The sequence below is a fragment of the Larus michahellis genome, chromosome 13 (assembly GCF_964199755.1).
Source record: "Larus michahellis chromosome 13, bLarMic1.1, whole genome shotgun sequence".
Classification (NCBI taxonomy): Eukaryota; Metazoa; Chordata; class Aves; order Charadriiformes; family Laridae; genus Larus; species Larus michahellis.
In genome coordinates, this window is record NC_133908.1 from 11895712 (window position 1) to 11921986 (window position 26275).

The 26275-nt window shown below is 43.7% G+C and overlaps 2 protein-coding genes across 3 annotated transcripts; both read left to right on the forward strand.

The window, feature by feature from the left end:
- Nucleotides 1-412: 412 nt before the first annotated feature.
- Nucleotides 413-6108, forward strand: ARPC3 (actin related protein 2/3 complex subunit 3). Its single transcript, XM_074606828.1, has 7 exons — nucleotides 413-857; nucleotides 2081-2180; nucleotides 3276-3352; nucleotides 3636-3704; nucleotides 3988-4114; nucleotides 4656-4750; nucleotides 5573-6108. Exons 1-7 carry the CDS (start codon nucleotides 852-854, stop codon nucleotides 5633-5635), a joined length of 537 nt encoding a protein of 178 aa, XP_074462929.1. The 5' UTR covers nucleotides 413-851; the 3' UTR covers nucleotides 5636-6108.
- Nucleotides 6109-7120: 1012 nt separating this feature from the next.
- On the forward strand, nucleotides 7121-16106 carry ANAPC7 (anaphase promoting complex subunit 7). 2 transcript variants are annotated; one of them, XM_074606829.1, is made up of 11 exons: nucleotides 7121-7437; nucleotides 8295-8481; nucleotides 8874-8993; nucleotides 10773-10884; nucleotides 11136-11289; nucleotides 11397-11539; nucleotides 11808-11925; nucleotides 12370-12566; nucleotides 13843-14067; nucleotides 14501-14651; nucleotides 15520-16106. In XM_074606829.1, the coding sequence occupies exons 1-11, from the start codon at nucleotides 7190-7192 to the stop codon at nucleotides 15707-15709; spliced, it is 1845 nt and encodes a 614-aa protein (XP_074462930.1). In that variant the 5' UTR covers nucleotides 7121-7189; the 3' UTR covers nucleotides 15710-16106. The 2 variants fall into 2 exon arrangements, with proteins under 2 accessions (XP_074462930.1, XP_074462931.1); XM_074606830.1 differs by having other exon boundaries at nucleotides 7220-7741.
- The last annotated feature ends 10169 nt before the right edge of the window (nucleotides 16107-26275 follow it).

Genomic DNA, 26275 nt, shown 5'->3' on the forward strand with positions numbered 1-26275 from the left:
ATAATAATTCAAACTCTATGGGAAAACATACTGCTGAATTTAACTCTCACTGTATAAAGTTCTTTTATACATACAGACTGTTCCTGGGGCATCTTGAGTGTTTTGAAACATAATTGTCTAGGTTGGAAGGGAACTTTCAGACCATTGAGTCGAACCATTAACCTAATATGGACAAATCCATCACTCAACCGTGTCCCTCAGCACCACGTCTGCCCATCTTTACATACCTCCAGGGATGGTGATTCCACCACTGCCCTGGGCAGCCTATTCCAACGCTCGATAACCCTTTTGGTGAAGAAATTTTTCCAAATATCCATCCTAAACCTGCTCTGGCACAACGTGAGGCTGTCTTCTCTCATCCTATCACCCGTTCCCTGGAGAAGAGGCCGACCCCCCCTCGCTACCCCCTCCTATCAGGCAGTTACAGCGAGCGAGAAGGTCTCTCCTCAGCCTCCTCTTCTCCAGGCTGAACACCCCCAGCTCCCTCAGCCGCTCCTCATGAGACTTGTGAGACCCCTCCCCAGCTTTGTCGCCCTCCTCTGGACTCGCTCCAGCACCTCAATGTCTTTCTTGTGGTGAGGGGCCCAAAACTGCACACAGTATTCGCGGCGGGGCCTCACCGGTGCCGAGGACAGGGGGGCGACCGCTGCCCCCGCCCTGCTGGCCACAGCGTTGCCCCCGGCTGCCGGCCGTGCCCCGGCCGAGCGGCGCCTGCCCCCGCCCCGGCTCCCCCTGCTCGCACCGCCTCTGCCGCCTCACTTCCTGCGGCGCCGGCGGAGGAGGAAGGTTGGCTGCTAGTTCCTCAGCTCCCCGCCCGCCCGGCCCCGCCGAACTCCCTCCTGCCCTTCGAGATGCCGGTGAGGGGGCTCGGCACCCGGGGCTCGGCCAGCCGCCGGTGGCGGGGGGAGAGGGGGGGAGAGGGCGGGAGGGCCGGGTGGTCGGGCCGGGCCGGGCCGGGCCGGGGAGGGCGGCTGCCAGCCTGGGCTGAGGGAAAGGGGCTCTGCCGGCCCCGCTGTGGGCACATCCATGGGGGAGAAAAGGGGGTGCGGGAAGTCCTGCTGAGAGCAGGGAATTGCTGCTTATGGCAGGCAGCTGCAAGGCCGGCGCCTTCCTCTTCCTCTTCCTCCTGCCCTGCTGGGAGGGTGGCAGCCCCCGGCTCCAGGGAGGGAGAGGCTGCTAAAAGCTGTGCTTTGCCCTGGTTTTGTTCACGCTACCTTCCTCTGGTTGAAATAAACTGCTTTTCTGACAGGGAAGGCTCACCCCCCCATGGAATCCCCCTCTTCCCCTGCAAAACCTCGGCTGCGAGGAGGCGAAGGCTTCCCAGCGGCCTGGCACGGCAGGGTGGGAATATCTGGGAATGCCTAAACCTAAACCCATCAGTTGTTAAAAATCAGTTTCCCCGGAAGAATACTTCAAATGCAGATTTTTTTTTATTTTTTTTTCCCCCATTCAGACCAGTTTTAGGGTGCACAGAAAGGTCTTTTTTTGACTGTGTAGGTATGTGTTAAGCCCGGCTCTAGTTATTATTATCTAATATTATTAGCTAGACATGGAAATAAACCATAATGTTTTTTTAATCACCGGCTAACTTTCAGTGAACTATGCAGTGCCCGATACTGAGGCAGGAGAGAGCGGGGCTGCTCCCCTGGCACTGTGCAGGATGGGATTAGGCAGTGTCTGTCTCTCCCCCTCATCTCCTTGGAGACAGAGAGGTGTGGGACAGCATCTGTCATTCATTTTGGTGGCCAAAAACTGCCCAAAACTGCCCACCTCAAACGACAACAACAGCCTGGGGCTGCAGCGACCTGTGCATGACCAGCTGGACTGATTTTACCCTGTCTCCCACCACCGCCACTGTAAGTGGTGCCAGTGATGAGGTTTCATGGTCTTCACCAGAACGGTGCTGAGATCTGGGCCTAATTAGAAAACAGCAATTGTTTGTGCAAGGAAAGATTGTGGGAAGCATCACTAATGAACTGGACCCTGACTCCTATTTGATGAAGACACGGGGACACATGATCAGACATGGAAATGTCTGGTTTTGGTAGCATTAATAACCAGCCTTCCCCCCTGTCTGCAGGCTTACCACTCAACTTTAATGGACTCCGACACCAAGCTGGTTGGGAACATGGCGCTGTTACCCATCAGAAGCCAGTTCAAAGGCCCAGCGCCTCGGGAAAGTAAGTTTCTAACAATCTCTGAAAACCTGCTTGCATACAGCTTATCGGTCTTGGGGTTTGCTTCAAGCCAGCCCTAGCAAAAGTGACGAAACGAGTCACAGGTTGGAAATGGAGTGCTTTGGAATCTGTAGAGGAGGAAAAAAGTTTTCAGATACTGAAGTTGTGCAAATCGTAGAAAATAATTCTGCACAGATAAATATGCACCGTGCTGAAATCAGTTGTTTCCATAATTAAAACCTACGGTTACTGTTCTCGCGCTTCCTCCTGTGTCTTGCTGTGCTCTTCAGTGGGTTTTGAGGAGGACGTGGCAGCGTGAACCCTCTGCTCTCAGAGGAAGCGGAGGTTTAGCAACAGAGAACTTGCGCTTTGGGGCTGCGGCTGAAGACACTCAGCTGCTCTGGAGGACGAGGCGTAGGACAGGCAGCACTTCAGGGTAGGGGGCTTCAGAAATTGAAATGACGTTATGGGCATCGCAACAGAGTCCACAGGCACCCTGGTACAGATTCCCCTTCAGCACATGAAGCAGAGCTTCCCAGGCATGAAGTCCCCCAGCAGCGTGGCGGTCCAGTGTCAGAAAGGAAATATAAAGGAAGTCTTTCTGGATTTAAGCAGTCTTGGATAGTAGCAAAAGCAGGTTGAAGTCACAAGTAAGCTTGCCACTACGTGTTCTGCTCCCTCTTTTATTTTTAAGAGGGTAATGAAATTCATGTGACTGTGGTGTTACACTTTCTCCCAAAATGTTTTTGTGTCCTGAGAAGACTTTTACGCTGTTAAAATTCTGGTGAGTTACTCAACCGGTAGAAAAGTGGGGAACTGCTGAATTGCTGCCGTTCGTCAAGTGAGAAATCATGGGGGGAGGAGAAGAAGGGAGTTAAAGGTCCTGCTGAGAGTAGGAACCTTACATATTACAGTGCGAGCTCACCAGTTTCACATGGCAACTACTGTTTTCTGTTGCATAGTGCTGTCTTCTGCTTTTTGTAAATACCAAGGTTTTGCCTTTGCAATAATCCTTGTTTATGCATTTCAGTGAGTGAAAGTTATGACGAAATGTAGTATAATGGTGCATTGTTTAACTCTGTATTTCTTTTTTGTTAGCTAAGGACACAGATATTATAGATGAAGCCATCTACTACTTCAAAGCTAATGTTTTCTTCAAAAATTATGAAATAAAGGTAATTTTTTGAGATGCTGTGCATATAGTAGTTCTTTGGAGGGTTGGTGCTGTGAATATAAATTTATTTTAAATTAAATAATTCTACTAGATAACAGAAACTCCCCTTCCTCTCACTTAATTTTTAAGGTTGGGTAAACGTTATGAATTGCAGGTCTCTCTGTCATGGGGAAATTGTAGGCCAAAATGGCTTGAACTCATTCCTCTTTCAAACTTCTATCAGTTCTATAAAGTCTCCCTTAATCTCAGAGTGGCTGGGCTCTGTGCTTGCTCTTGTTTTGCAGAACGAGGCTGACAGAACGCTGATCTACATAACCCTCTACATTTCTGAGTGCTTGAAAAAGCTGCAAAAGGTAAGAAAAATGAATTTCTGTGCAGGAGGGAAACAGTCTGTTCTGGGGATTGTATTTGGGAAGGAGTTTGCTGATGTTCTCCTCCCAGTGGCAGAAATAATCCTGTTCACCCCCGTCCCAGTTGTCAGAGCCACAGATACTCCAAGGCTGTGGATCTCCAAAGAGACATTGTGTTGTTATTCTTGACGAGTCTTTATGTGTTAGAGGTTGGTGAAATATTTGGGACTAATGCTCCATCAGCTTTTGTTTATAACTTAATCCATTGTTTGCTTGGTTCTTCCAGTGTAACTCCAAAGGCCAAGGAGAGAAAGAAATGTACACACTAGGAATCACTAACTTCCCAATCCCCGGGGAGCCTGGCTTTCCGCTTAATGCCATTTATGCCAAGCCTGCCAACAAACAGGAGGAAGGTAAGGCTAATCCAGGACCTCTGAAGGCTTCCTTGGGCTCATACTTCACTAGCTGCATTTTTGTGACTGCAAAATCAACGTTAAAACTGAATCTTCTAAATCTGCATTTCTGTCTTCTGAGGGCTGGAGAAGCTGGATGTTCTGACCTCAGGGGCCCAGTGCCTCCCCTGGATCCACAGATCCAACAGAACGCATTAATAGGGGTCTGAGTCTGCCTTTTGCATCAACGTAATCACTAGCTAAACCCTGTAACAGAGCCCAAGCCAACTGCTGCTCTGGCAGAATAGGAAGCCCACAATAATGAGCAAAGGCAACTGAGAGAAGAAAACAGTCTGGATGATCCCTTTTACTCGTACGAATATTATAAAAGTCCCAAGTATGGCTGTAAATTGAACAAAACAACTCATCCGGCCAACGAGTACCTGCATATGTGAAAGCTCACTTTCTGCTTTAAGCAGTGATATTTGATGATTCCCTGTTAAATTCAGTTTGACTTGGTGCTGCCTCAGTTTACACTGGTTTTTCCTGTGCTGTGTTTCAGAGGTGATGAGGGCCTACTTGCAGCAGCTGAGGCAAGAAACTGGTCTTCGCCTTTGTGAAAAAGTATTTGATCCTCAAAGTGACAAGCCTAGTAAGGTAAGAGTTTAGTGCGATCATCACAGATTTAATGAGAAGCTTGGTGTGTCTTTTCAGAAATGTGTGGAGAGAAGTGAGATGATGGGGTGAGGGATCAGGTGTGGGTAACTTTGGCGCAAGCTTCCCCGGTTTTACAAGGCTAGTGAAATAGCAGTCTGCAAGTTATCAATTAATTTAATCTGTAATGTGGTAGGACAGCGAATGCCAGTTTGGGTTACTTTAAAAAGCAGGGCAGTAATAAGTGGTGTCTGGTTCATCTCTTAAAAGTATTGTACATCTGCTGTTGGCTAGGTTTTCAATTGGAAATTCACAGGCATGAGAGATGCTGTTTATCTTCCCAGGCAGTTCTGATTTGATAGCTTCTTTGAAGTAGACCATTTTACCTCATATCCAGATTAAAAAAAAAAAAAAAGCTAATCAATGCATGAATTGCCTCCTGCCTTGTTCATGTTTCATGCGCAAATGTGACTGCATTTAATATTGAAATTATTTAGGCTAATTTAGTTTCAAAGGGCATAGCTTTCTGATGCATCCCTTCGTTATAATTATACTGGAATAAACAGTAAAAATAAAATAATAGAAAGAGGAGAAAGCAGACTGTCCCGCTTTAATTCAGAGTCCTATATTCTAAATTCATGGGGTCCATTCCTGTCCTCGTATTCGCCTAAATTCCAGTAGAAACCAGTGTGGAAAACTGTATGTGCAAAACTGGAGCCTTAACATTTGTTATTTGTCAGAGGTTAAACACTTTGAAGTCACTATTTTGTTTATCCCATGGAAACCGCTTTTGCGTATTTTCTGACTTTATACTTCCTTCTGCAGTGGTGGATCTGCTTTGTGAAGAGACAGTTCATGAACAAGAGTCTGTCAGGTCCTGGGCAGTGAAGAGGCAAAGCAGCAACAACTTAAAATGTTTCCGCAACAAGGTGTATAAAGTATTTTGCCTTTGTTTTGGCTACATTTTGTACCAAGGAAGAATTAAGTGCTTATGAAGAAAAAAAAAACAAAAAAAAACCAAACAACCCACAAAACAGTTGATGAGGGATAGAGGGAGGGAGAGCAAAAAGAGGATTTGAGTAGTGTAAGCAAATATTATTAAGCTGGTGCTTAATAAGTGATTTCTAACCTGCTGTTTCAGATGCAAGCTGCTTTATTATCAGTGGCTACAGCAAGCATTTAAAACAGGGCTTGTATTTAAAGAGTAGAAATGGGTGTGCCTGTGGGGCGGGGGGAGCTGTGTAATTGCTCTACTGGCTAGAGTCTCAGTATCGAATGTCCACGGAAAACGTACCTCTCACGCTGTGTTGTCCAGTGCAGTGATTTTTACCTTGTTTTCAATAAATTTAGCTTGTAATTAACGTGGTAACTCCTTTATGTCTTGTTGGATAGCCTGCAAAGAAATCAAGAGTTTTGTGTTTTTGTGAAAAGACCGTCATGATTGTGTAATGGTAATCAGTAGGAAGTGAGTCATTCCCGCTGGAAACAGGGGGTTAATACAGGAGCTGTAGTTTGTGGCAATGTACCTGGTTATTTAGCAGGTCTGTTTCACGGAGCAGTGCTGCATCCTACTAGAATGTCGTCAAAGGGTAACGCAGGCAGATACATAGAGCTTAGTGTGACGCTGCCTTTGCTATGGCAGATTCAGTCCAACAAAACCATCACACAATACTGGCAAAAACTGGGACTGTTTTATCAGTGAGATGGTTTCTTGAAGAACCACAAATCCAAGTTCAGTTTATTCCGAGTTGTCTCTTTCTTTTGTAGCGATACACCCTTTTTCTGTTACCCGATCTGAAGTCCAGTGCCAGTCTTGCTTTGCTGCGTGTCAGGTTTTGTCTGTTGAGAGGTGTATTCCGCTCCAGACAGCAGTGATGGCATGTTCAAACTGAAAGCTCCCACTTACTTGATCTGTAGTAGTAGTAATAGAAGGATGGCCATATTCTGCATTCTTTTTGTAGTAAAGGGGGGAAAAAAAAAGTTTATGATTCCTCTCTCCTTTCAGTCTATGCCTTGTAGTTAAGGGTGGCCCCAGTGAGGCATCTCCCCGGGTTGTGGCCCAGAAGAAATCTAGGTTTCAAAGCATCTTTTTCCTCAGTTACCGATTTTTATAGGCAGGAGCTTTATTATCTCTGATACCTCTGCCACATATAGCTGCCTCAACCAGCAGATAATAAAGTCTCAGGAGAAAAAGGGCAAGACTCAAGAGCTGTGCAGATAACGGGGAGTACGTCTCTTCCATAAAACGACACTGGGCCGAGAAGGACCCCCTCTGACCTCATATAAACGCCTATCACCTCCCTGAGGCCAGCGACCTCCCTCAGCAGTGACGACCGCCCCTCCCGCCCCGCCATTGCGCAGGCGCGGGGATGCCGGGGGCCTGGCGCGGCGCGCACGGCCCGGGGTTGCCCTCCCGCACGCCTGTCGGGCCGCGCGTCCGCCATGAAGGCAATGCCGAAGGCGCCTGCAGGCGGCGGCGGCGTGCGAGGCCCCCTCGGTGGCGCCATTTTGGAGTGCCGGCGGGCGGCGGCGGCGTTGTCTCCCCCTTTGCCGTCTGTCCCCTCCGCTCCGCGCCCTCCCGCCGCCGGCATGAGTGTGGTGGAGCACGTACGAGAGATGGCGGCCGCTGGGCTCCACTCTAACGTGCGGCTCCTCAGCGGGCTTCTCCTCACGATGAGCGGCAATAACCCGTGAGTGGCCCTCCCGCGAGAGGGCACGGCGGGCTGACGGGGCCGGCGGTGCTGAGGGGGAGAGAGGCCAGGCGGGAGTTCGCAGGGTGGCGGCGGGTGTCTTATGAGCTGTGAAGGAGGTGGGCTCGCTTTTAGAGCTGTCCTTCCCGCCGGGTTCTGTGGTGCCGGCCTCCGGCTCCCCTCCCCGGCCCTGCGGGGGATGAAGCCCGCCTCTGCCCGGGGTTCAGCCTCTGTTGGGGTACCCGGTACAGCAAGAGCATTCTGGCAGATATGGAGGGATTTTCTCTTTGCAAGGGTGTCCTGTGTAGGTAACGGCTCTTCCCCTGACTCGAGTGATTCCCTTTATTTTTCAGGACTTTCCTATAAGGTGTCATTTTACATTTTGGATAGGTTTTGAGGAACTAATTAAAACTAGAATTCTATTCTGAAACTAACTCTTCAACACCTCTGCAAAAAGCGGGTTTGTAAAACATGAACGTGTGGATTAGGACCAGGATAGCTGTGCAAAGAGCTGAGTTGCCTTGTAAACTTGAGTCCCTTCAAACAAAATGCGCTTTCGTGGACGTTGACAACATGTGGATTGTTAGGAGGAGGATCGGGGCTGCTCCGCTATGAAAACAGCGGTCAAGCTGTTGTTACTGATGAGGTGTCAGGAATGGCTATTACGTTTGTTTGTATTCAGATAAAAGAAATCGGCAAGATAATACCTTTGTGAGGAGATAGTACCTGTTTCCAATGTAGTAAAGAAGCAGCAACAGTTGGAAGTTAAAGCCAGACAAACAAAAGCTACGAGTACTTTGGATCCATAAGGATCTGCAGTTAGTTGATCTCAGCCTTTCTGTTCGCCTTTCTTCTAGGGAACTGTTTTCACCATCTCAGAAATACCAGCTCCTTGTATATCATGCAGATTCTCTCTTCCATGATAAAGAATATAGAAATGCTGTAAGTAAGTATACAATGGCTTTGCAGCAGAAAAAAGCACTAAGTAAAACTTCAAAAGTTAGACCTTCTACTGGGAATGCTGCATCAACTCCCCAGAGCCAGGTATTTAAAAATTGACTAATGTGCTGTGTAAAATGATCGTGTTCTTCTTTGCAGTTAATGTTGCTGACTCAATATTATGTCATTAGATTGTGGATTTATCATGTCAAATAGATGTGACATTTAAGGCTACTTCACTTTGAAAGTACCAGTGTGGCGTAATGCGAAACAATATGGTCTTGAACATGAGATTTTTTTGTATGTGTAGGTCATGCTTTTCGTTTGGAGACAGGAGCAATATGAGCTAGCAGTAGGTTGCATTGTGAACTTTCTTGCACTAGATTTTTTCAACATAGTTTAAGCATTTAATTAGAAAACCATATTCAAATGTTTTACTTCACTGAAAAGTTAAATGACTAAAAGCATTGTCCTTTAAAGTTTGTTTTTTATTTCAGTGTTTACCGTCTGAAATTGAAGTGAAATATAAAATGGCTGAATGTTATACAATGCTGAAGCAAGATAAAGATGCCATTGCTATACTTGATGGGATTCCTTCCAGACAGAGGACCCCAAAGGTCAGTTTTGGCAGACTTTTGTCACAAATCTTTGGTCAGTGTGTCTTGAATCTTTAGGCCAGTATGTGGTTAAAAAGAACGTAGTCTGTAGGTATAATGGCATTGTGTCTTGGTATTTGCTTTTGTATTAGTTAAATGTTGTTTGGAAACACTTCCTAATATTTAAATTAGCTTAGTTTATTTGGTCTCTTTTCTTTAAAATCAGACAAATTTTGTATTCCCTCTGTTAGAAAGAATTCAAAAAAAGTGAAAAGAGTTAAAAGTTTGTGTGCATCTTTATTAATTTGTGTGAATTACCTGGTTAGCTCTTCAGTACTGCATACAGAAGGTACAGAATTTTGCTTGTGTACAAGGATGAAGAAACACTATTTTAATGCTAAAAGTTTGTAAAGTATTTGTATATCCATACATAAGGCTTGGGATCTGTATCATCCATTCGATAGTTCTTTGTGTGTTATCGTGAACACTTTTAACAGGGCAAAGAATAATAGCCAGTCTCAGCAAAAGCATTTTACTCCTGTACCAGAGTACATGATTGCAAACAGTTACTGCAAGTTAGTAAACAATTGCTAGACACCTGGCTGAATAATTTTCTGCGGTTCCGAGTCAAACATGTAAATGTGAGAGCCAAAGCAATTGTTTAAATTAATGTACTTTGCCTGGTTATAACCACAAAGTGGAGTCCGAGTTTCCATGGAAGAGCTGTGTATCACTGGACAGGAAAGGCACGCTGTCACCTGCTAGAGCTGAAGGAGAGACTGGTAGCCTAGTTGTCTCGCAAGGCTGACTGTTCTGTGGTGTTTTCACTATTAGCCAGTCAATGTAACTTGCTAAATTGTGATTGCTCAAATTGAGCAAGTGTTTTAATATGTTCCTGAACCCAGAATGTATAAGGAATGGCACCTCATGTTTTACTGTATAGTTTGAGCAATGTAAGATCCTTGAAAGGCTGAAGACTTTGTCAAGTAGAAGGAATGCTAGTGTTCCATCTTTTAAAATCTTTTCATCCTTTTTAATAACAGTTTAGATAATGTTAAATATTTAGATCCCATTGTGGTCTGCAGTGCCAGATATATTGAGTCTTTGGTTGCTGGCTTTATGATGTCGTAAGGGCTTAAAAGGTTAACACATCAGGTCAATCAACTATGTTTCATATTAACAGTATTCCTGTATTGTGCTAACAGTGTACATGGCTTAGACTCTAGTAAGGTCAAAGCGTTCTGTTTAAAGACCAACTTACCAAACAGAAAAATAAGAGAAGATTGAGAAAAGCAAACTTTTTACCTAAGCGCACTAGTAAAATAAAGTATTGTAGCAGAAACCAGCTACTTGAGTAGAGCTGAAATCATTTCTGTTCTTTCATCAATCATGCCTTCATTCAGAAAATAAATGGAAACTTTCTCTGCCTTCCTAAGTTAATTCTCTCAAAGACTTCCACTGGTATGGAGAGATAACTCAAAGAAGGCTAATGTAGTGGATATACAGGTCCTTGTTGTCATATATAAATGCCCATCTTTTGACTTTGTATATGCAAAACACTGAGATTTCAAGATGACTGTGCAAATACTAAAGAATGTAAGACTCAGAAAGCAGAAACAATTTTAATTTTATAATATATAATAGGTTATGGTGATCTCAAAGGAAGAGCAGGTAATTTTGTCTTGTGCCGAGAACAGGGGGGAGAGAGGCAGGTGTGCTTGGAGACAAAATTGTGCCCTTGCTTAGTGAGGCTTTCTCCTTTCTCGTTCTTGACTCTACCAACATTTCTGTTGCTTGTAGATCAATATGATGTTGGCAAATCTATACAAGAAAGCAGGTCAAGAGCGCTCATCTGTTACGAGCTACAAAGAAGTACTGAGGCAGTGCCCTTTAGCACTTGATGCCATACTAGGTAGGTGTCTGCACACTGTTACTATTTCAGTATTAAACCGTATTATAATTTGAATTATGCTTGTGACTAGGTAATTGTCTTTACATTTGCATGTAATATGTAATGCCTATATTATGCAAATTATAAAAAGCATTGTAACAAGCTGCTTGTTTATACTTGTCAAGGGATGGAGTTTCTGGTCTTCAGACAATTAATTTGTATTAAAAGCAATTTCTGGTGGCTGAAGTTGATGTATGTACCGTCCTGAATAGGCTTACTCTCGCTGTCGGTGAAAGGTGCGGAAGTGGCCTCTATGACAATCAACGTAATTCAGAGTATTCCTAACTTGGATTGGCTTTCGGTGTGGATCAAGGCATATGCTTTTGTGCATACTGGAGATAACACAAGAGCAATAAACACCATTTGGTAAGAGTTCAAAGAGCATGATAAAATCAAATAATATATTAATATTTATATATAGCTATATTAAAATAGAATTACATAATTAACAGGATTTTTTTTTTGTCTTAAAGCTCTTTAGAGAAGAAGTCATTGCTGAGGGATAATGTAGACTTACTGGGGAGCTTAGCAGACCTGTATTTCAGAGCTGGAGATAATAAAAACTCTATTCTAAAATTTGAACAAGCTCAAATGCTAGATCCTTACCTAATAAAAGGTGAGTAAATCCTAAAAGAAAGCTTACCTAGTGTAATGATCTGATGAGTAACATTAGAGTGGCAGCTACATGCAATCAAGCGTGCAGTGGAATATTGCATATTGTTGTACCTGGCTTTCAAGTCAGAATTTACATTCAGAAGCTGTGTATCTTGAACAGTTACTGCTAGTTGCACAGTTTAATGTAGCTGTTTGGTTTCTTGTTTTTTATTGTTATGAATGAGCTTTCCATTTCTTGATGATTGATCTTCAAACGTTTTTCACTTTAGGAATGGATGTATATGGTTATTTATTGGCACGTGAAGGTCGGCTAGAGGATGTGGAGAACTTGGGCTGCCGTCTCTTCAATATTTCTGATCAACATGCAGAACCCTGGGTGGTGTCTGGGTAAGTTGTTTTATTTCTTTCTTACCTCAACTCTTGATTTGCTGCATGCAGTGGATTACAGTTGATACAGTGGATTCAGCTTTTTTCTTCAGAAGGTGCTTTTTCTAGTCTATCTATTCTGTTCTTGGGGTAACAAATTAGCTATCCATTAATACCTATTTTAGTTATTTTCTCTATGTTTAAACCTATTTGAATTACTGCACCTGTGCATTAACAATGATACATTAAATAGCTGTAACAGTGAATAAATTCATACTGCCTTTTTTTTTTTAAACTCCTGAAGAGTGTTTTTTCTTGAACACATATTCTTAACTTCAAATGTAAGAAGCTCAACAGTTGCCTGTATTTTTTTTTTTTTTTTATTCTTTCTGCTTTTAAACCTCAATGAATGTGCACAGGCACCACAGGCAGTACATGTTTACAATCCCTCTTGTCTTTCCATAGGTGTCATAGTTTCTACAGTAAACGATACTCTCGTGCCTTATATTTAGGAGCCAAAGCTATCCAGCTTAATAGTAACAGTGTTCAAGCTCTCCTGCTGAAAGGAGCTGCTCTTAGGAATATGGGCCGAGTACAGGAAGCAATTATACACTTCCGTGAAGCGATACGTCTCGCACCTTGTAGGCTGGATTGCTATGAAGGTGAGTGAAGTGAAGCTACTTGCATGTGGAGTATTGGTTTGATGTGAAAGTTGGCGTCATGATGATGATGATCAGGCAAGGAAATAGACAGTAGTTCTTTTCTCCTGCTGACTTTCTAGTAAATAAATTATTGTTACCTGAAAACCTATAAAACTCTGGTAGAAGCAGTCAGATGAGGGATATTAGAGAATGCATGTATGCGTAAGAGTGATTTTCAAACAGGGCTTTTGTTTGTTTGTTTGTTTTTGCTTAATCGGGATGTAAACAGACTTGGGTATTTTGAGCACATCACTTCTGGCTGATGTTGTTAACTGTATGGTTAGTTGCACTGGGAGCTTCATTTTGTCATGCTTTTGTCATATCTAAATCTTGTTGATCTCAACAGCAGCTTCAAGTAAATGGTGAGTTGTGAAGAGTCCAAGTGATGTGTTAGTATCTCAGTATTGGAACTGGGCAAAAAATCTTAGATTAGGTGTACTTAGGCTTTTTTTTTTAAGTACTCGCCGACAAATAAAAGTGATGAAGTCAACTACCTGTAGAATGGATGTGTTGAAATGTAGGCTTGTGAAAATACGCAAAAGAATTATACGAGAGGTATTAAATCTTGTACCAGTTTGTAATATGGTGGTGCGTTCTAGGGTCTGTTTTCTTAGGATTTCCTGGTTCTCAAATCTTTTTGGTGGTACTTGTTTGTCTTCTATGCAATTATTGGTTAAGTAAAACCAAACTGATTATTCTGTAATATTCAGCAGTGAAGTTTTGTTTTGTTTTTTACTTTTTCGTGTATTCAGAATGGAGAGTGCAAATCTGATTTTCCTGGCTCCTCCAGTTCCATATCCTGTGCTTTGTGGTGGGCACAATGCTGTAGTTTCCCTGCTAAAGTGAAAGGCATGCATTTAGAAGTACTGTAATGCAATTGTGCATTTGCTTGAATAGTTTTGCTTCTCCTGCAAGTAAGGAAGAAATGTGTAATCTGTCACAACTTAGTCTTTTGACAGATGTTGGTCCTGGGAGACAGTCTTCCTTCTCCTGCCTTTGTCTCTGATTCCACGTAGAACTGTATGCCATTTAGCGTCCAGGTTTCCTTATCTGCAAGTTTCTTTGATATCTTTTAAAAAATGTTGGCTGTAGACTCACTTTCTCAATTGCAATTTGTATTTGCTTTTTATAGTGTCAGTTGTTTGGAGTCTGAGTGCTACTAAGTGCAAATAATTGAGGCGCAAGTGTCTGTAGTGCTGACTCAAAAACTGAAATGTTTTCCTTTTTATATCATCAGGTCTCATCGAATGTTACCTCGCATCCAGCAGTATCCGTGAAGCTATGGTTATGGCAAATAATGTATATAAAACTCTGGGAGCAAATGCACAGACACTCACTCTGTTAGCAACAGTCTGTCTCGAAGACCCAGTCACGCAGGAAAAAGCAAAAACATTATTGGACAAAGCGCTAACACAAAGACCTGATTACATTAAGGCTGTGGTAAAGAAAGCAGAACTTCTTAGTAAGTTCCTTTTTTTTTTTTTTTTCCCCATGTCAACTTATTTAAAGCATACTGTTTTACATGGAAGAGTGTTCTGCAGCCTCATCAGTGTGAAGAATAGAACAGTGATGTTACAGCCCAGGGATTTATCAGTTCTATTCTGAAGGAAAAATCACAGGAATTAGTTGCGTCTAGCAACTCATATTATACCAGCACTTAAAACAATTGCAAACAAAATATTTTGACTTCAAAGTATGTGTGAGTGTAGCAGTTATTGCAATGAAAATCCATTGTTTAGAGTTAATCTTGCAAAAAGTATATCACTACTATTCCCCATGCTGGCAGTTCTGAAGGAAGAAATAATCTTGTGTTATGATGGCTCTTTGTGTGCACTCTGACTTTTTATAGATTTACCTAAACTATTAATTAAAACTGTAGTTTTGCATATAAACAGGTAGAGAACAAAAGTATGAAGATGGAATTGCTTTGCTGAGGAATGCGCTGGCTAATCAGAGCGACTGTGTTCTGCACCGAATACTGGGAGACTTTCTTGTAGCTGTCAATGAGTATCAGGAAGCAATGGACCAGTACAGTATTGCCCTAAGGTAAAGCCAGAGACTCTGAGATTGCGGTATATTTGTAAGAACCTAAAATCAACTTGACTAAGTAAAAAGTTGAGCAAAAAATTGATTGGGACGTGCATCAGAGATAGCTTTATATCATTGTCCCTTAAAACAAACAGAAACATACAAATAACGTCCTGTTAATGAATTAGTTGGTCATAAGGCTTTGAACTGAGAAGTGCAAAATTTAGGGACTGCTTTAACGCTAAGCATGTCACTAGGCATGTGATTCCTTGACTAATGAAAGGATTAAGGCATTTATAGTTAATTTATAGTTATTAATTATTATATAGTCAGGCACCTTAAGATCCATTCCTTTAGATTAGAAGGTGTAGGTGAGCTATTAAGTAAATTTTAGTAGTGTGATTCAATTTAACATAACCTAAATGTTATTTTAGGGTGTTACCATGTCAAATGTTACCATGTTTTATTTCAAACAGTTAAATTTACGTTAAATCTAGCACATCGTGTCCACCATAAACTTATATAGTGTTAATGGATCAGCTGGTTTTTCCTTGCATATAATATATTTAGTCATAGTCATTTAAGTTTTTACTGCTTTCATGTTACTTTACTATTAGTATTGTCTGGAATAGTGTGATGTTTAGGTAAGCGCATTCTCGGGGATCAGATTATTTTAGATAAAGTTTTAATAATGTTACGGTCAGCCTGAGGTGATGTTGCATCATCTACTAAATTGAACTTCTTGATGATGTTAAAACAGGAAGTGCAGACAACAAATGAGAGGGGGTTTTTTTACTTTTTTTTTTTTTTTTTTTACATTAATGTCACAAGTATAATGGGAAAAAATCAGTTTTAGCATAATGCTTTCTTTTCTTCCTTTCCTCAGTTTGGATCCAAATGATCAGAAGTCACTAGAGGGAATGCAGAAAATGGAAAAAGAGGAAAGTCCAACTGATGCAACCCAGGAAGAAGATGTGGATGATATGGAGGGGAGTGGAGAAGAGGGGGACTTGGAAGGCAGTGACAGTGAAGCAGCTCAGTGGGCAGATCAAGAACAGTGGTTTGGCATGCAGTAATGGCCTCTCATCCTGCTGCTTGTTTTGGCACTTGAACATACCACTAGGGCCATTCTTCTTTGAAGAACATAAACTCAGATTTTTGCAGTAACAAAGGACTTTTTTTTTGACTTTTTTTTTTTTTCCTTAAATAGACTCTGAAACCATTTAATAGTTCTATGCATCTCAATACCATGAAGATTCTTGATGCTTCTTATTTATTAAGTCTAAGGGACTAACTGTATTGGAGGTTATTTGCAACTCTCATTTCAAAAAATTCCTGCTAAAACTAAAAGCATTAGAATCTGAAATGTGTAATAAGCCTGTTGTTTATGATGAAAACAATGTCTAAATTCTGTCCAGGGCTAAGTGTGCTTGATTGATTTGTAAATACAGTGATTTGTACTCCTTTGTGGAAGAGGTCTTATTCTCTTGTTTGTATGCTGCCATTTGGGCTCGTGCTCCTGTTGAAGTCTGGAGGAGTTGCTCGGGTGTGGCTGAAAGCAGAACTTTTCTCTTGCTGGATTTGTTGAATTAATTTGTCTTTTTGTAAGGCATTACATGTGCTGTAAAGGAGAAGTTTGGTATGCGAGGCAACTTTGACTTACAGAGCGCTTTTGTAGCTGACTGATTTCTACGTGTACAGAATTGAGCCAGTGTTGGAGAATTACAGTCATTTCCCCAATCCTTACTAAACCCTGTAATCACTTAAAGTCTGTACATGAGCATTTATTTTTAAATGCAGTTTAGTTTTATTTCAGTATGTAACCAAAAGGTTTTACAGCGGTGACTCAAAGCACTTCACATTCTGTATACAGCACTGACATTTAAAATTATATAAAAAGAATTCATCCCTCTTCACTTATATTGCTGTAGAAATGTTAAATTATGCAAATACACATATTGTCTTGGTTTTGCCATGTTTATATACTCCCATGTTTTCATCAGGTAATATTTGAATTGGTTTTTCCCCTCAGCTTTTGAAGCAAAGTTGCATTGCTTCATGTACAACTTCTCAACATCAGCATTTCAAGGCTGAGCTTCTTTGTAATCTAGAAATCATTTCAGTTCTGTGGGCTTGATGTGTGGGAGGAGGAATTGCTACTTGCTCTTATTTTTCGTACAGTTTTGATTTCCTTATTCTTTACTAAAACATGTATTTTTGTCTTTATATTGGCAATTTAATTCCTTTTATATTTATTCCGTTACCACAAGTATGCTGGAGCACACAGACTTTTTCTACAAAGCTAAACAATAGTTTTGATTATCGGTTGAAGGGAAAGTGGCTATTTGATAGAAATACATGGCATGGAAAACAAAAGCTTCCCCCTAGCTGTAGGGTAATGTATCTCTCCCTCTGTGATGTGTGTTATATCAATTAGAAAAACGCACAACAAAAAGAATGGCAGATTACTTCTATTATAGTCTTATTTTGGAAATATTTTGGTATGTCATGTCTTACAAAGGAGGAGTCTAATAGTTTATCCATTTAAAAAAAGACAAGAGCTGGGTATCTGTTCTCTCTGGAATTTTGTGGGTTTTAGACTTTCCAAAACATCAAATTGAGTTTTGGTTATTTGAAGACTGTATGGGAAGAACAGAAAGGCACGTGCTGCTGTCTTGGTGATTGAATTGGCAGACGCTGTTACTGCTCTTTCATTAAGCAAATACACCAAATGGCTGCATTTCCATTAGAGCAAACATTTTGTTAATTGCGTTCTGGTGGATGAGAGGCCTGTTCCTGTTCTTTTATGAAGAATCTGTTTATACCATTACTGTGTGATGCAGTGAATAGATTTCAGCTCATTGCATGTCTTTCATAACAGAAAGAAATATGCATGTAGTAGCAAATTCAAAGTATCTCTTTTTTTTTTTTAAAAGAAACCTGCTTTGTTTTCTCCTCACACTTGAGCATTCATCAGATTGTATTCTGCAGCTGAAAGTTGGGTAGCTTCATTAGCTTTTCTAGTTGTGTTCTAAACCTCTATTGTGGATGAAAGAATGGAGCTCCTGATGTTATTAAACTAAAGAAAGGACCCATTTAATTTTGGTAAGAGACGTATATGAGGTACTTGATACATATTTCGTGAGCTGCTCAGCCGTTTTATTCTAATGGTTCCTTTAAACAGGTCATTAATCGCAGATGGAAACCACTGGCCTTACGCATTTCTCTGAAATGTTTACATAAAACAGGAAATCGGAAAACCACAGTTTTACTAAAACCATTCTGTAGTATGTTTGTAGATAACCTGATAATCTCTCCTTTTAGAACAGATGGGAAACTAAAACTACTTGAAGATGAGTGCACTGTGAAGAAAACAGCGGAGTGCTACGTGCGGCTTTAGCAACCAAGTCCAGGTACACCTAAGAACACCTTAAGGTAGCTGTCAAAACAGAGCTGTGTCCTTGCTGCTTTGTTTTTCTGAAAAGGTGGCTCCTTATTGACAGTGAAAAGTTCAGTTAGATCCTGCAAATAACATCTCCGTAAGTACCTGACGTATTGGGGTTATATAGCAGGGGTATGGTCTTTGCTAATTGTACAGAGTAAGGAACTTTAAGATGCCACACACGTGGAGTGCATTTGAGATTATATAGATAGATAGATTTAGCACTAACTTCAGAATTCTAGAGGGATTCTTCTTGCGTATTAATGAGCCTTCATTAGGGCTTTAATTTTAGAATGTGATCTCTGGTTTTGCAGAGATCCTGTACTCATATTCAGTTACTGGTATTCTAGTTCAGGGAATATAACAATTAGCCCATAATAAGCAGCTGACCTCATTCCATCCCTTAATCGTGTGCTGTGAACCCTAGAAGAAAAGATGAAAAAGCCAAAACCTGCAGTTCAGCCTGTGTCAGACCTATGATATAAGCTCCCCACAGCGAAGCGATGGGTAGGTGAGGCCAGAAAGCCATTGCTGTCCCGTTGCATGGCGCAGCACTGGCACGTCAGTAAGTGCTAGTCTCTGGGGCTGGGTAAGGATGGAGTGCCCGTGTTTGCTTGAAATCCTTGACTTTAAATTACAAATGTCATTAAGTTTTAATTCCTTCCCACTTTGCGATAGGAAAGACACAGAAGTGATGCAGAGGGGCAGAATTTCTTCAAACCTTGTGTAGAGTTGGGTAAGGGCTAAAAGAATTGATCTGCCAGAGTCTAAAAGCAGGCGTTCATGGTTTGGCTAGGAATTATCTAAGTGAAATTAGCTAAGTTACCAGCACATTACAGAATTACTTTATTCTGCTGGTAGCACCTGAAATATTGGCAGTATTTCTACTTCTGGTTTCCAGAATCTAAGAATTGTGAAGCAGAGATAATAGCAGGGACTGAGGACTGCTGGCCAATATAAATGTTTTGTGTCTGAGGTGCTTTTCCATTTGCTGTTGCTGCTGGTTGCAGAGAGATTTTTGATTAACTAGGACTTTTTTTTTTTTTTTTTTTTTCCTTTCAATAACTGTCTTCCTCATTAGGCCTGTTTTTGTGTGGCGATTCTTCCCTCCGTGCTTTTCAGGAGCTCAGTGATGTGGAAACTGATCCATCCAGGGCAGAATCAGGGACTATTTCTTACTCAGCAGACCTTATTTCCTCACTTAGATCTCAGCTGTAAGGAAATCACAAAGGCTGTCTCTGCCATGGTAATTTTAAGTTACACAAAAATACTATAACCACATATCTCTTAAAAAAACAGATCTAAATCAGTGCAGTCTCCAGCGGTCTTAAATGTAGGGGCCTTACCTGGGCTTAAACGCAGCATAAACCTATGATTTTGAACTAAATAAACTTTGTCACGGCTTAAAGTAGCGTGTTCTGGATAATGCATATTCAGTGCTGCCCATCGGTAAATTGATACAATTTTACGTAGTACCCAGCAAACCTCAAGTACATTGCAGTCGTTTTGCTGTAGTTTCTTCATCGAAAGGATTCGGTGTGGGCCTAAAGAACGATTCCCCTTCCTGTACTGCCAGGGTGACAGTTCGAAAAGTAATCTGTGAACAGATGCCTGGAACTACCTCAAAAGCATTCCCCCTCCTCTCCCGTCCTTCTTTTTAACTCCGTAAGCCTTTTTGCTGCTTTTATTTTTTTTTATTTTTATTTTTTTAAATCCTTTATCTGATCACTTTGTAGCCCTGTAAAAGGTTGGTTGGTTTAAGGGCAAGAGCTGTAAAGCTGTTGTTGAATTTCTGAAGCCCTGGCCTAAGGCCTTGGTGATAATTAACATGTTTGTGTCGGTCCAGTGACCGGATCGCAGAGGGAAGGGTAACAGGGCAGGAGGAACGCTGGCCTGGCAAGGGGGAGAACGGAGCTACTGCTGCAATTCCTGCTGCGTTCCTAGGACCGGCAGGCTGGCTAAGATGTCATTGGGAAGCTGGCCAAGGAGGCAGGGAGATGCCTAGGGCTGGGTATTTAGGTAAAAAAAAAAAAAAAAAAGTGATTCTGATGCAAAAACAGCTCAGGGAAAAGTAAAGTGTTCACCTGGGGAGCTTCAATGTAACAATTTATATATAAAGTAAAGCCATTTGGCTAGTCCATTTCTATCACTGTTGACAGCAAAGCAGAGAGAGTAATCTGTGTTTTCTCTTACTGTCTTGAGCCTTGCGCTTATTTGTGAACCGTAAGGGTTGTGTAATGCTGGGTATGGAATGTGCTGGGGAAGCCTCTGCTGCGGTGGGTCACAGACAGATGTTTACACTGTAAAAGGCTCCATTTCAAACAGCTTCCCCGGAGAGGCCAAGGACTTCATAAGTTTGGAGATTGGTTTCCTTTTGCTTTTTTCTCTTTATCATGCCGTCAAAACACCAATGCAAATAGAGTGATGGTTTGGGGCTCGAACAAGAGCAGTTCAGTTCCTGACTTATGAATTTTAAAAATGACTCAATTTTCTACATTTGGCCATTCACAGTACTATTTCTTAAAGGACAGCAGATGCTGTCTACTGAGCTGCCCGCCCTGTGCCGCGTCCTGCCCGTGCTGTGTTTGACCAGCGCGTGGCGTGGCAGGGAACACTGACCTTGCATTTGGAACGTTTGCCTGTGGACACTTCAGCTATCTTTTTTTCAGCTGTCAGCTGTGCGTGCCAGAGCCTTGTCTAGAGGACAAAGGGGAGAAAAAAACCCCACGTCCTGAGACTTGGGCTTGATATAAATTTCTTAAATATTTACAGAGAGCAAAAAGTCCAGTTGCATCAAAGTGGCTGGTCGGGCAGCAGCAGCAGCAGCACACTGCTCAGCTAATGGGGGGCTCGGTGGTTTGGAACGTCTCCCGTTGGGCTCCCTGGGCTGGGAGAGTTTTAGCGCTTGGCAGAAGTGAGTTACTTACATTGGCAGTTGATCCAAGAACCGGGATTGACCTGGCAGCACAAAAGGGCCTGTTCCTGTGCTGGGGAGATGGTGAGTTGCCCCGTGTTTTGCTATAAAGGCTGTTAGGATGCCAGCTCGTTCTCTGAACTATTTAACTATTTAAAAATTCCTGGAATTTTTGTTGTTCCTGCTTTTTTCCTAACGTTTATTGTGTAATATATTGTGTTATTCCTTGACGTGCGGTATGGTTTGATGAGCTGAAGCTGGTAACTTGGCTTCATCCTCTTGGAATGCTAAATAGTTTTCCAGGAAACTTAAGCGTGATGACATCAGAGGAGCGAGAACAGCAATCTGTGGATACGCATCTTCTCAGACGGCTGTGTGTAAGCTGCTGTCCATATGGTTCTTGAGATTAATGTTTGTCTGTCTGGAAGTCAGTAAAAAGCTGTGATCTGTGACCGAGCAGCTTTTTCACCCTGTAAAACCTGAGGGGTCCTGGATAGTCAGTGCTGGAGCGGGACAACGGCGTAACCTCAGTTTCTGGTTTTCCTCCTGAGGCCCGTCGTAAAAGCGAGACGGGGGCAATGTTCGTATGGATTGAATTGTCTCTGTCGGTCTGGTTGTCCCATGTGGCCTAGAATGCAGCGATCTGTTTAACTAATGCAGGGAAAGTTTGGCATTACTCTGAAAAAATGCAGTAATTCTTGTATTAGCCTGAGTTCTAGCTGGCCTGGGGAGCTGCTGGATTCCGGCGTTGCTGCTGGCTGTCCAAGAGGAGGAAGAGGGTACAGAGACAGGCTTTAGCCTTTCCTCAGCTCACCAGGGTGGCTTTTAATAGGTAGGAAAGGAGGTGATGGCTCTAGCTAACCTTTCGGTGTCTGTTCTGCAGGGGATAATGTCACGCTGAAACTCGGCCAATTTGATAAGGCTGGAGGACTCTGTCAAGTGTTTGTGCCCCTTATGGAAATACTGGGCTCTGAGAAGTTTTAAGGACCTTCCACCCAGTAACACTCCAGGCCTGGAAATATTTGAGGTTTTGCAAAAGGGATTTAACGCTTCCTGTGCTGTGCTTTGATTTCTGCTGCCTCAGTTGTCTGAAAAGGCTGATTAGGGAACAGATGGGTTTCATCTTCTTTTGTGCTATTATTTACCATCCGTGATGTAAATTCAGAGGCTTTACATGGTGTAAGGAAGAACATCCATCATCCGGCCTTAAATAGGTGTAGAGATGTTTTCAAGTTGCTCCGGGGATTCCTTGGGTAGGAAATCGGGCTGCTGGGCATGTAGCCATGGCACGAAGGGAAGCGGTGCCTGTCGTGGGCAGGAGTCGGCCGTTCTCCCCAGCCCCAAGGGGAGGGGAAAGCCTGTTCCTAGCCCCAGTCTAGTCCCAGTGCCAGCTCAGGGAGGATCACCTGTTAGCAATGGGTAAAAGGAGAAATAAGTAGCTTGGTGGGATGCTGCCAGTGGGGCCTTCACGGAGATGGAAGTGTCTTGGTGACGAACTTCAAAGCCTGCCATGCAGCTGGTGAGGGGAGCTCTTAATCCCATTAGGCTTTAAGATCAGAGCGTCAGCAGCTCCATTTTGTGAAAGGTTGGATGTTATTACTCTTTCAGAACACATCTGTTGGATAAAAGCCCTTCTGTCTTAGGTAGAGACCTCCCTAATGAGCACGTGGAACTTGATTAAGGTGTCAGGAAGAGCTAAATGCTGAGCTGGTCCTGCCATTGCAGCTCTGAGTAGATGCAGAAAAGCAACTTTATGAGTTTCCAAGAAGGAGAGAGGCATAGCCTGGGAAGTCTGTGTGCTCCAGGGCCAGCATCAACTTGAGAAAGGAATTCCAGACTTCAATTTTGGGTGCTTGAATTTCACTTCAACACTTCTATTTGCTCTGTCCTTCAACCCAAACTAAGGGAATGAGTGCCTGGTTCCCCGCTGCGGTAGCCAGCCACCGGCAACACAAGCCTTGCTCTGGTTTAGTTACATGTGCTGATGCAGATCTGGTGCTGTGCAGCACGCGCATTCAACTCCTCAGGCTTGTTTTGGCATGCCACATACAGCTTTTTGCTGTTTTATTGCGGAATCTGTTTGACACAATGCTGGGATGTGGGTAGAAATGTCGGCGGTGCTGCTCGGGGAGGTTCTGTAACTCTGGGAGGCGGAGGACTTGTTAAAGCAGGTTCTGGGTGCTTTGGAAACTTGGCCTTGGTTTCTGAGAGGCCACCTGCGGTTTGTGTGCCTCCTTTGACGAAGTGGAGATTGAGTCGATGCTATAGCGATTTCCTTCTGGGTTTTTTTTTGATCTAGGAGAGGTTTGGGAGCGGTGAGCAGGAGCAGCGTGGGGTTTGGAAAGCAGCCCGTCGTGAGTCCATGCTCTCTGGCTGAGGCTGAAGTTTCCCGCACCTGACGGCTGGTTTGTGAGCATGGGGGGGTGGCCGTGCCTTGGGTTCTCATGCTCTCAGTTCACTGAAGGTATAGAGCCCCTCGGTGGGGTGTCCCGAGAAGCTGACAGTGCCCACAAAGCAGAGGCTTAGATTTTATAATGGTACAGGATTTTGGTACCCGTAACTTATAGCCAGAGGTGAACTGTGTTCACAGCAAAGCGGCCACTGCAAAACAGGACTGGAATTTCTGGTCGCAGCATGGTGAGATGATGAGTATTTGGCAGGAATCCCTGGAAAGCTGAAGAGCTCCACCATGAATCGTTGTTGGCATGGCAGCCCCGAGTCAGCTCGGCTGTGGGCAGCGAGGTTGTTCTTCCAGGAAGGGAAAGGACACACCTTTTATGAGTTAAGGGGTGGTGGGAGCTTTCCTGCCCGTGGTTTGCCTGCTGCAGGTCAGTCTTGTACCTAAACTGAAGGTCTGCGTTCGTGCTTGAGTCACGGCGAAGGGCAGCGACAAGAGAAGCTTCTTTTAAGTCACAGTTTCTGTCTGGGCTGTCCTGCCTCGCTGCACGCGGGGCAGCAGCAAGTGCAAGACCGAAACGCTGGGGTGTTTTGCAATCAGGGTGCGCTGGAGCTGCGTGACTTGGTTACGAAGGCGTGAGCTGGTTGCAGCTTGATTGTTGTTAGCCGCTGATGTTATCTTAGCCCAGCAGCAAAGCAATGTTCCTCGCCTGCCTCTGTAGGGAAACCTGACTCTGCCACCTGCCTAAGTAGCAGGGGGTTTGTAGCAGCCTGGGCTTATCGGGTTTGGGGCATTTGTTGTTGTTTCTGGACTTTGTTTTGGTTAATTGTGGTCTCCTTTCTGACCCAAAGAGAGGCTGAATGGGACACACCAAGTGGTTTTTGGAGGCTGACCACTGCTCAGTCACCAAGTCTGCAGGGACATGCACCGTCCTTAGGCTGTGCGCCGTACGCTGAAAGCTCCCTGCCTCTCAGCTGCTTTCCTCAGGCTCCTGAACCTACACGTGTATAATCAGACGAAAAGTCCTTTCCTTTGCCGTGCCTGAAGAGCCAGACTGGTGAACTTTAGCTCTTAACGTTGGTGATGTCAGCAAAATCCTGTGTCTGGCTTCTGTGCAAGTCGGCACTGCCCTGAGAGCACTGACTGGAATGGAAGTGTCCAGGTGTTCCCATCACACTGCGTGTTCCCTGCCAGCTGTGCCAGGAGGGGGAAGGGGATAACCCCTATCGATTCAGTTATAAGGGAACAATCCTTATGGATTCAGTTCCCACTGTCCCTAGGTAACAAAGGGCAGGGACTTGACCTGATTAGGCAAATAGCCTGAGCCTGCTAAACTGATGTCCGAAGGCTTCTCTGCACTCCCACGTGGTTACATTGTTGGGATGAAATATTTTACAAGTTTGCTTTGGGTGCTCAGAGCTCTGCCGCCTGAGCAGAGGGGGGATTGCTGCTCGCTCTTCTGTAGTCCCGTGGCTTTTTCCGTGCTGAGGTTGCAAAGCCAGTTTGCCATCTCCTCCCCCAGAGGTTTTTCTCCCTTCTCGCCCACCCTCCTGGGGCTGGATGCGGGTTCTTCTAATCACACACAGATTCACCTCAATGCAAAAATCGGGCTAGCTTCCGTCCTCTGTTTTTAGAGTTTGATATATCTCTAATGCCTAATAACTTGAGCTAGGGGGAATTGTTTTCTTCCTTTGTGGATGTCAGTGTGGTCTCATCCACGGAATGCTTTAGAGTCCGGGGTTTGCAGTGAGAGGAGGAGGAGGGGGAAGATGAAGCTGTTTTATCTCAGCATCTCTTACCACATACTCCTGCACTCAAGTACCTAGCAACCCACTAAACATCACATTTTCTTCATATGGCTGTTCTCCAAAGCGCCGCTTGCAGTTCATTTGGATGACTAGTTATGAGTTAATCTTGCAGTTCATAATTAAAAAAAATATGTTTAAAAATAAGTGAAGAGTTTGGTCTTAGTTCGCTCACCAGCGAGCTGCTGTCTGACTGCAGAGATGCTGAAACCATCCGCGGAATGTAACTCGCCGTGGCAGCGATGCAGACGGAGCGAGAGCTGTTTTCTGAATAATGACTTCTTATCATCATCACTAATCTTTACATTTGGGACCAGTGCTGGTGATGTGTATTTCTGCAAGTTGAAAAAAGGGGCAGCAGATCAGCTGAGCGAGGGCGCGGGTCTGAGAAACTGGACTTCAGCAGCGAGCCTGGTTTCTCCCCTGGTTGCTTCCTAATTAAAGCAAGGCTAGAGGTTATGACAAGGGAAGAGGTGCTAATGGGGCAGTTTCTTCTACTCTGTTCTGGACAAATGACTTCAATCATTGAGCTCAGGTGTCTGTGTGAAGCGCTAACGGGCCTTCTGGTGCAGCCAGCAGGAAGGGCCTGCTGGTGACAGTGCTGCTGGTGACAGTGCTGCTGGTGCGTGCTGAAGACGGCTATAAATAATAGGTCGGGAAGAGCTGCAGTCGCAGATAACAGCGAGCGCTGAACTGGGTCCTGACAGCCTCAGCCCAGCGGCGGGGAGCGGAGCTCGGCTTGGTGAGAACAACACTACCATAGTAGGAAGCAGCCACCAGCAGCTCAGCCCCACGTATTAATGCATCCTCCACCGCCTTCGAGTTCAGCTGAACGATGGAATTCAACCCTAGTATTTTTAAACCTCAGGCTGTTGTGTTTGAAGGGTCTCAGACGTGGCACCTCCTTTGGATAACGCAGTTTGGCAGCAGCGCGCTGGTATCGGGGGCTGGAGGTTAAGAGGTATTACACTTAATTCACAACACATTACTGAAGTGGGGTGTTTAGAGCGGCTCCCCCTCCTCTTACTCCAGCCAAGACTTAGTTGATGGGCTTTGGAGCAGAGCGTTACAGGACAGTTGGAA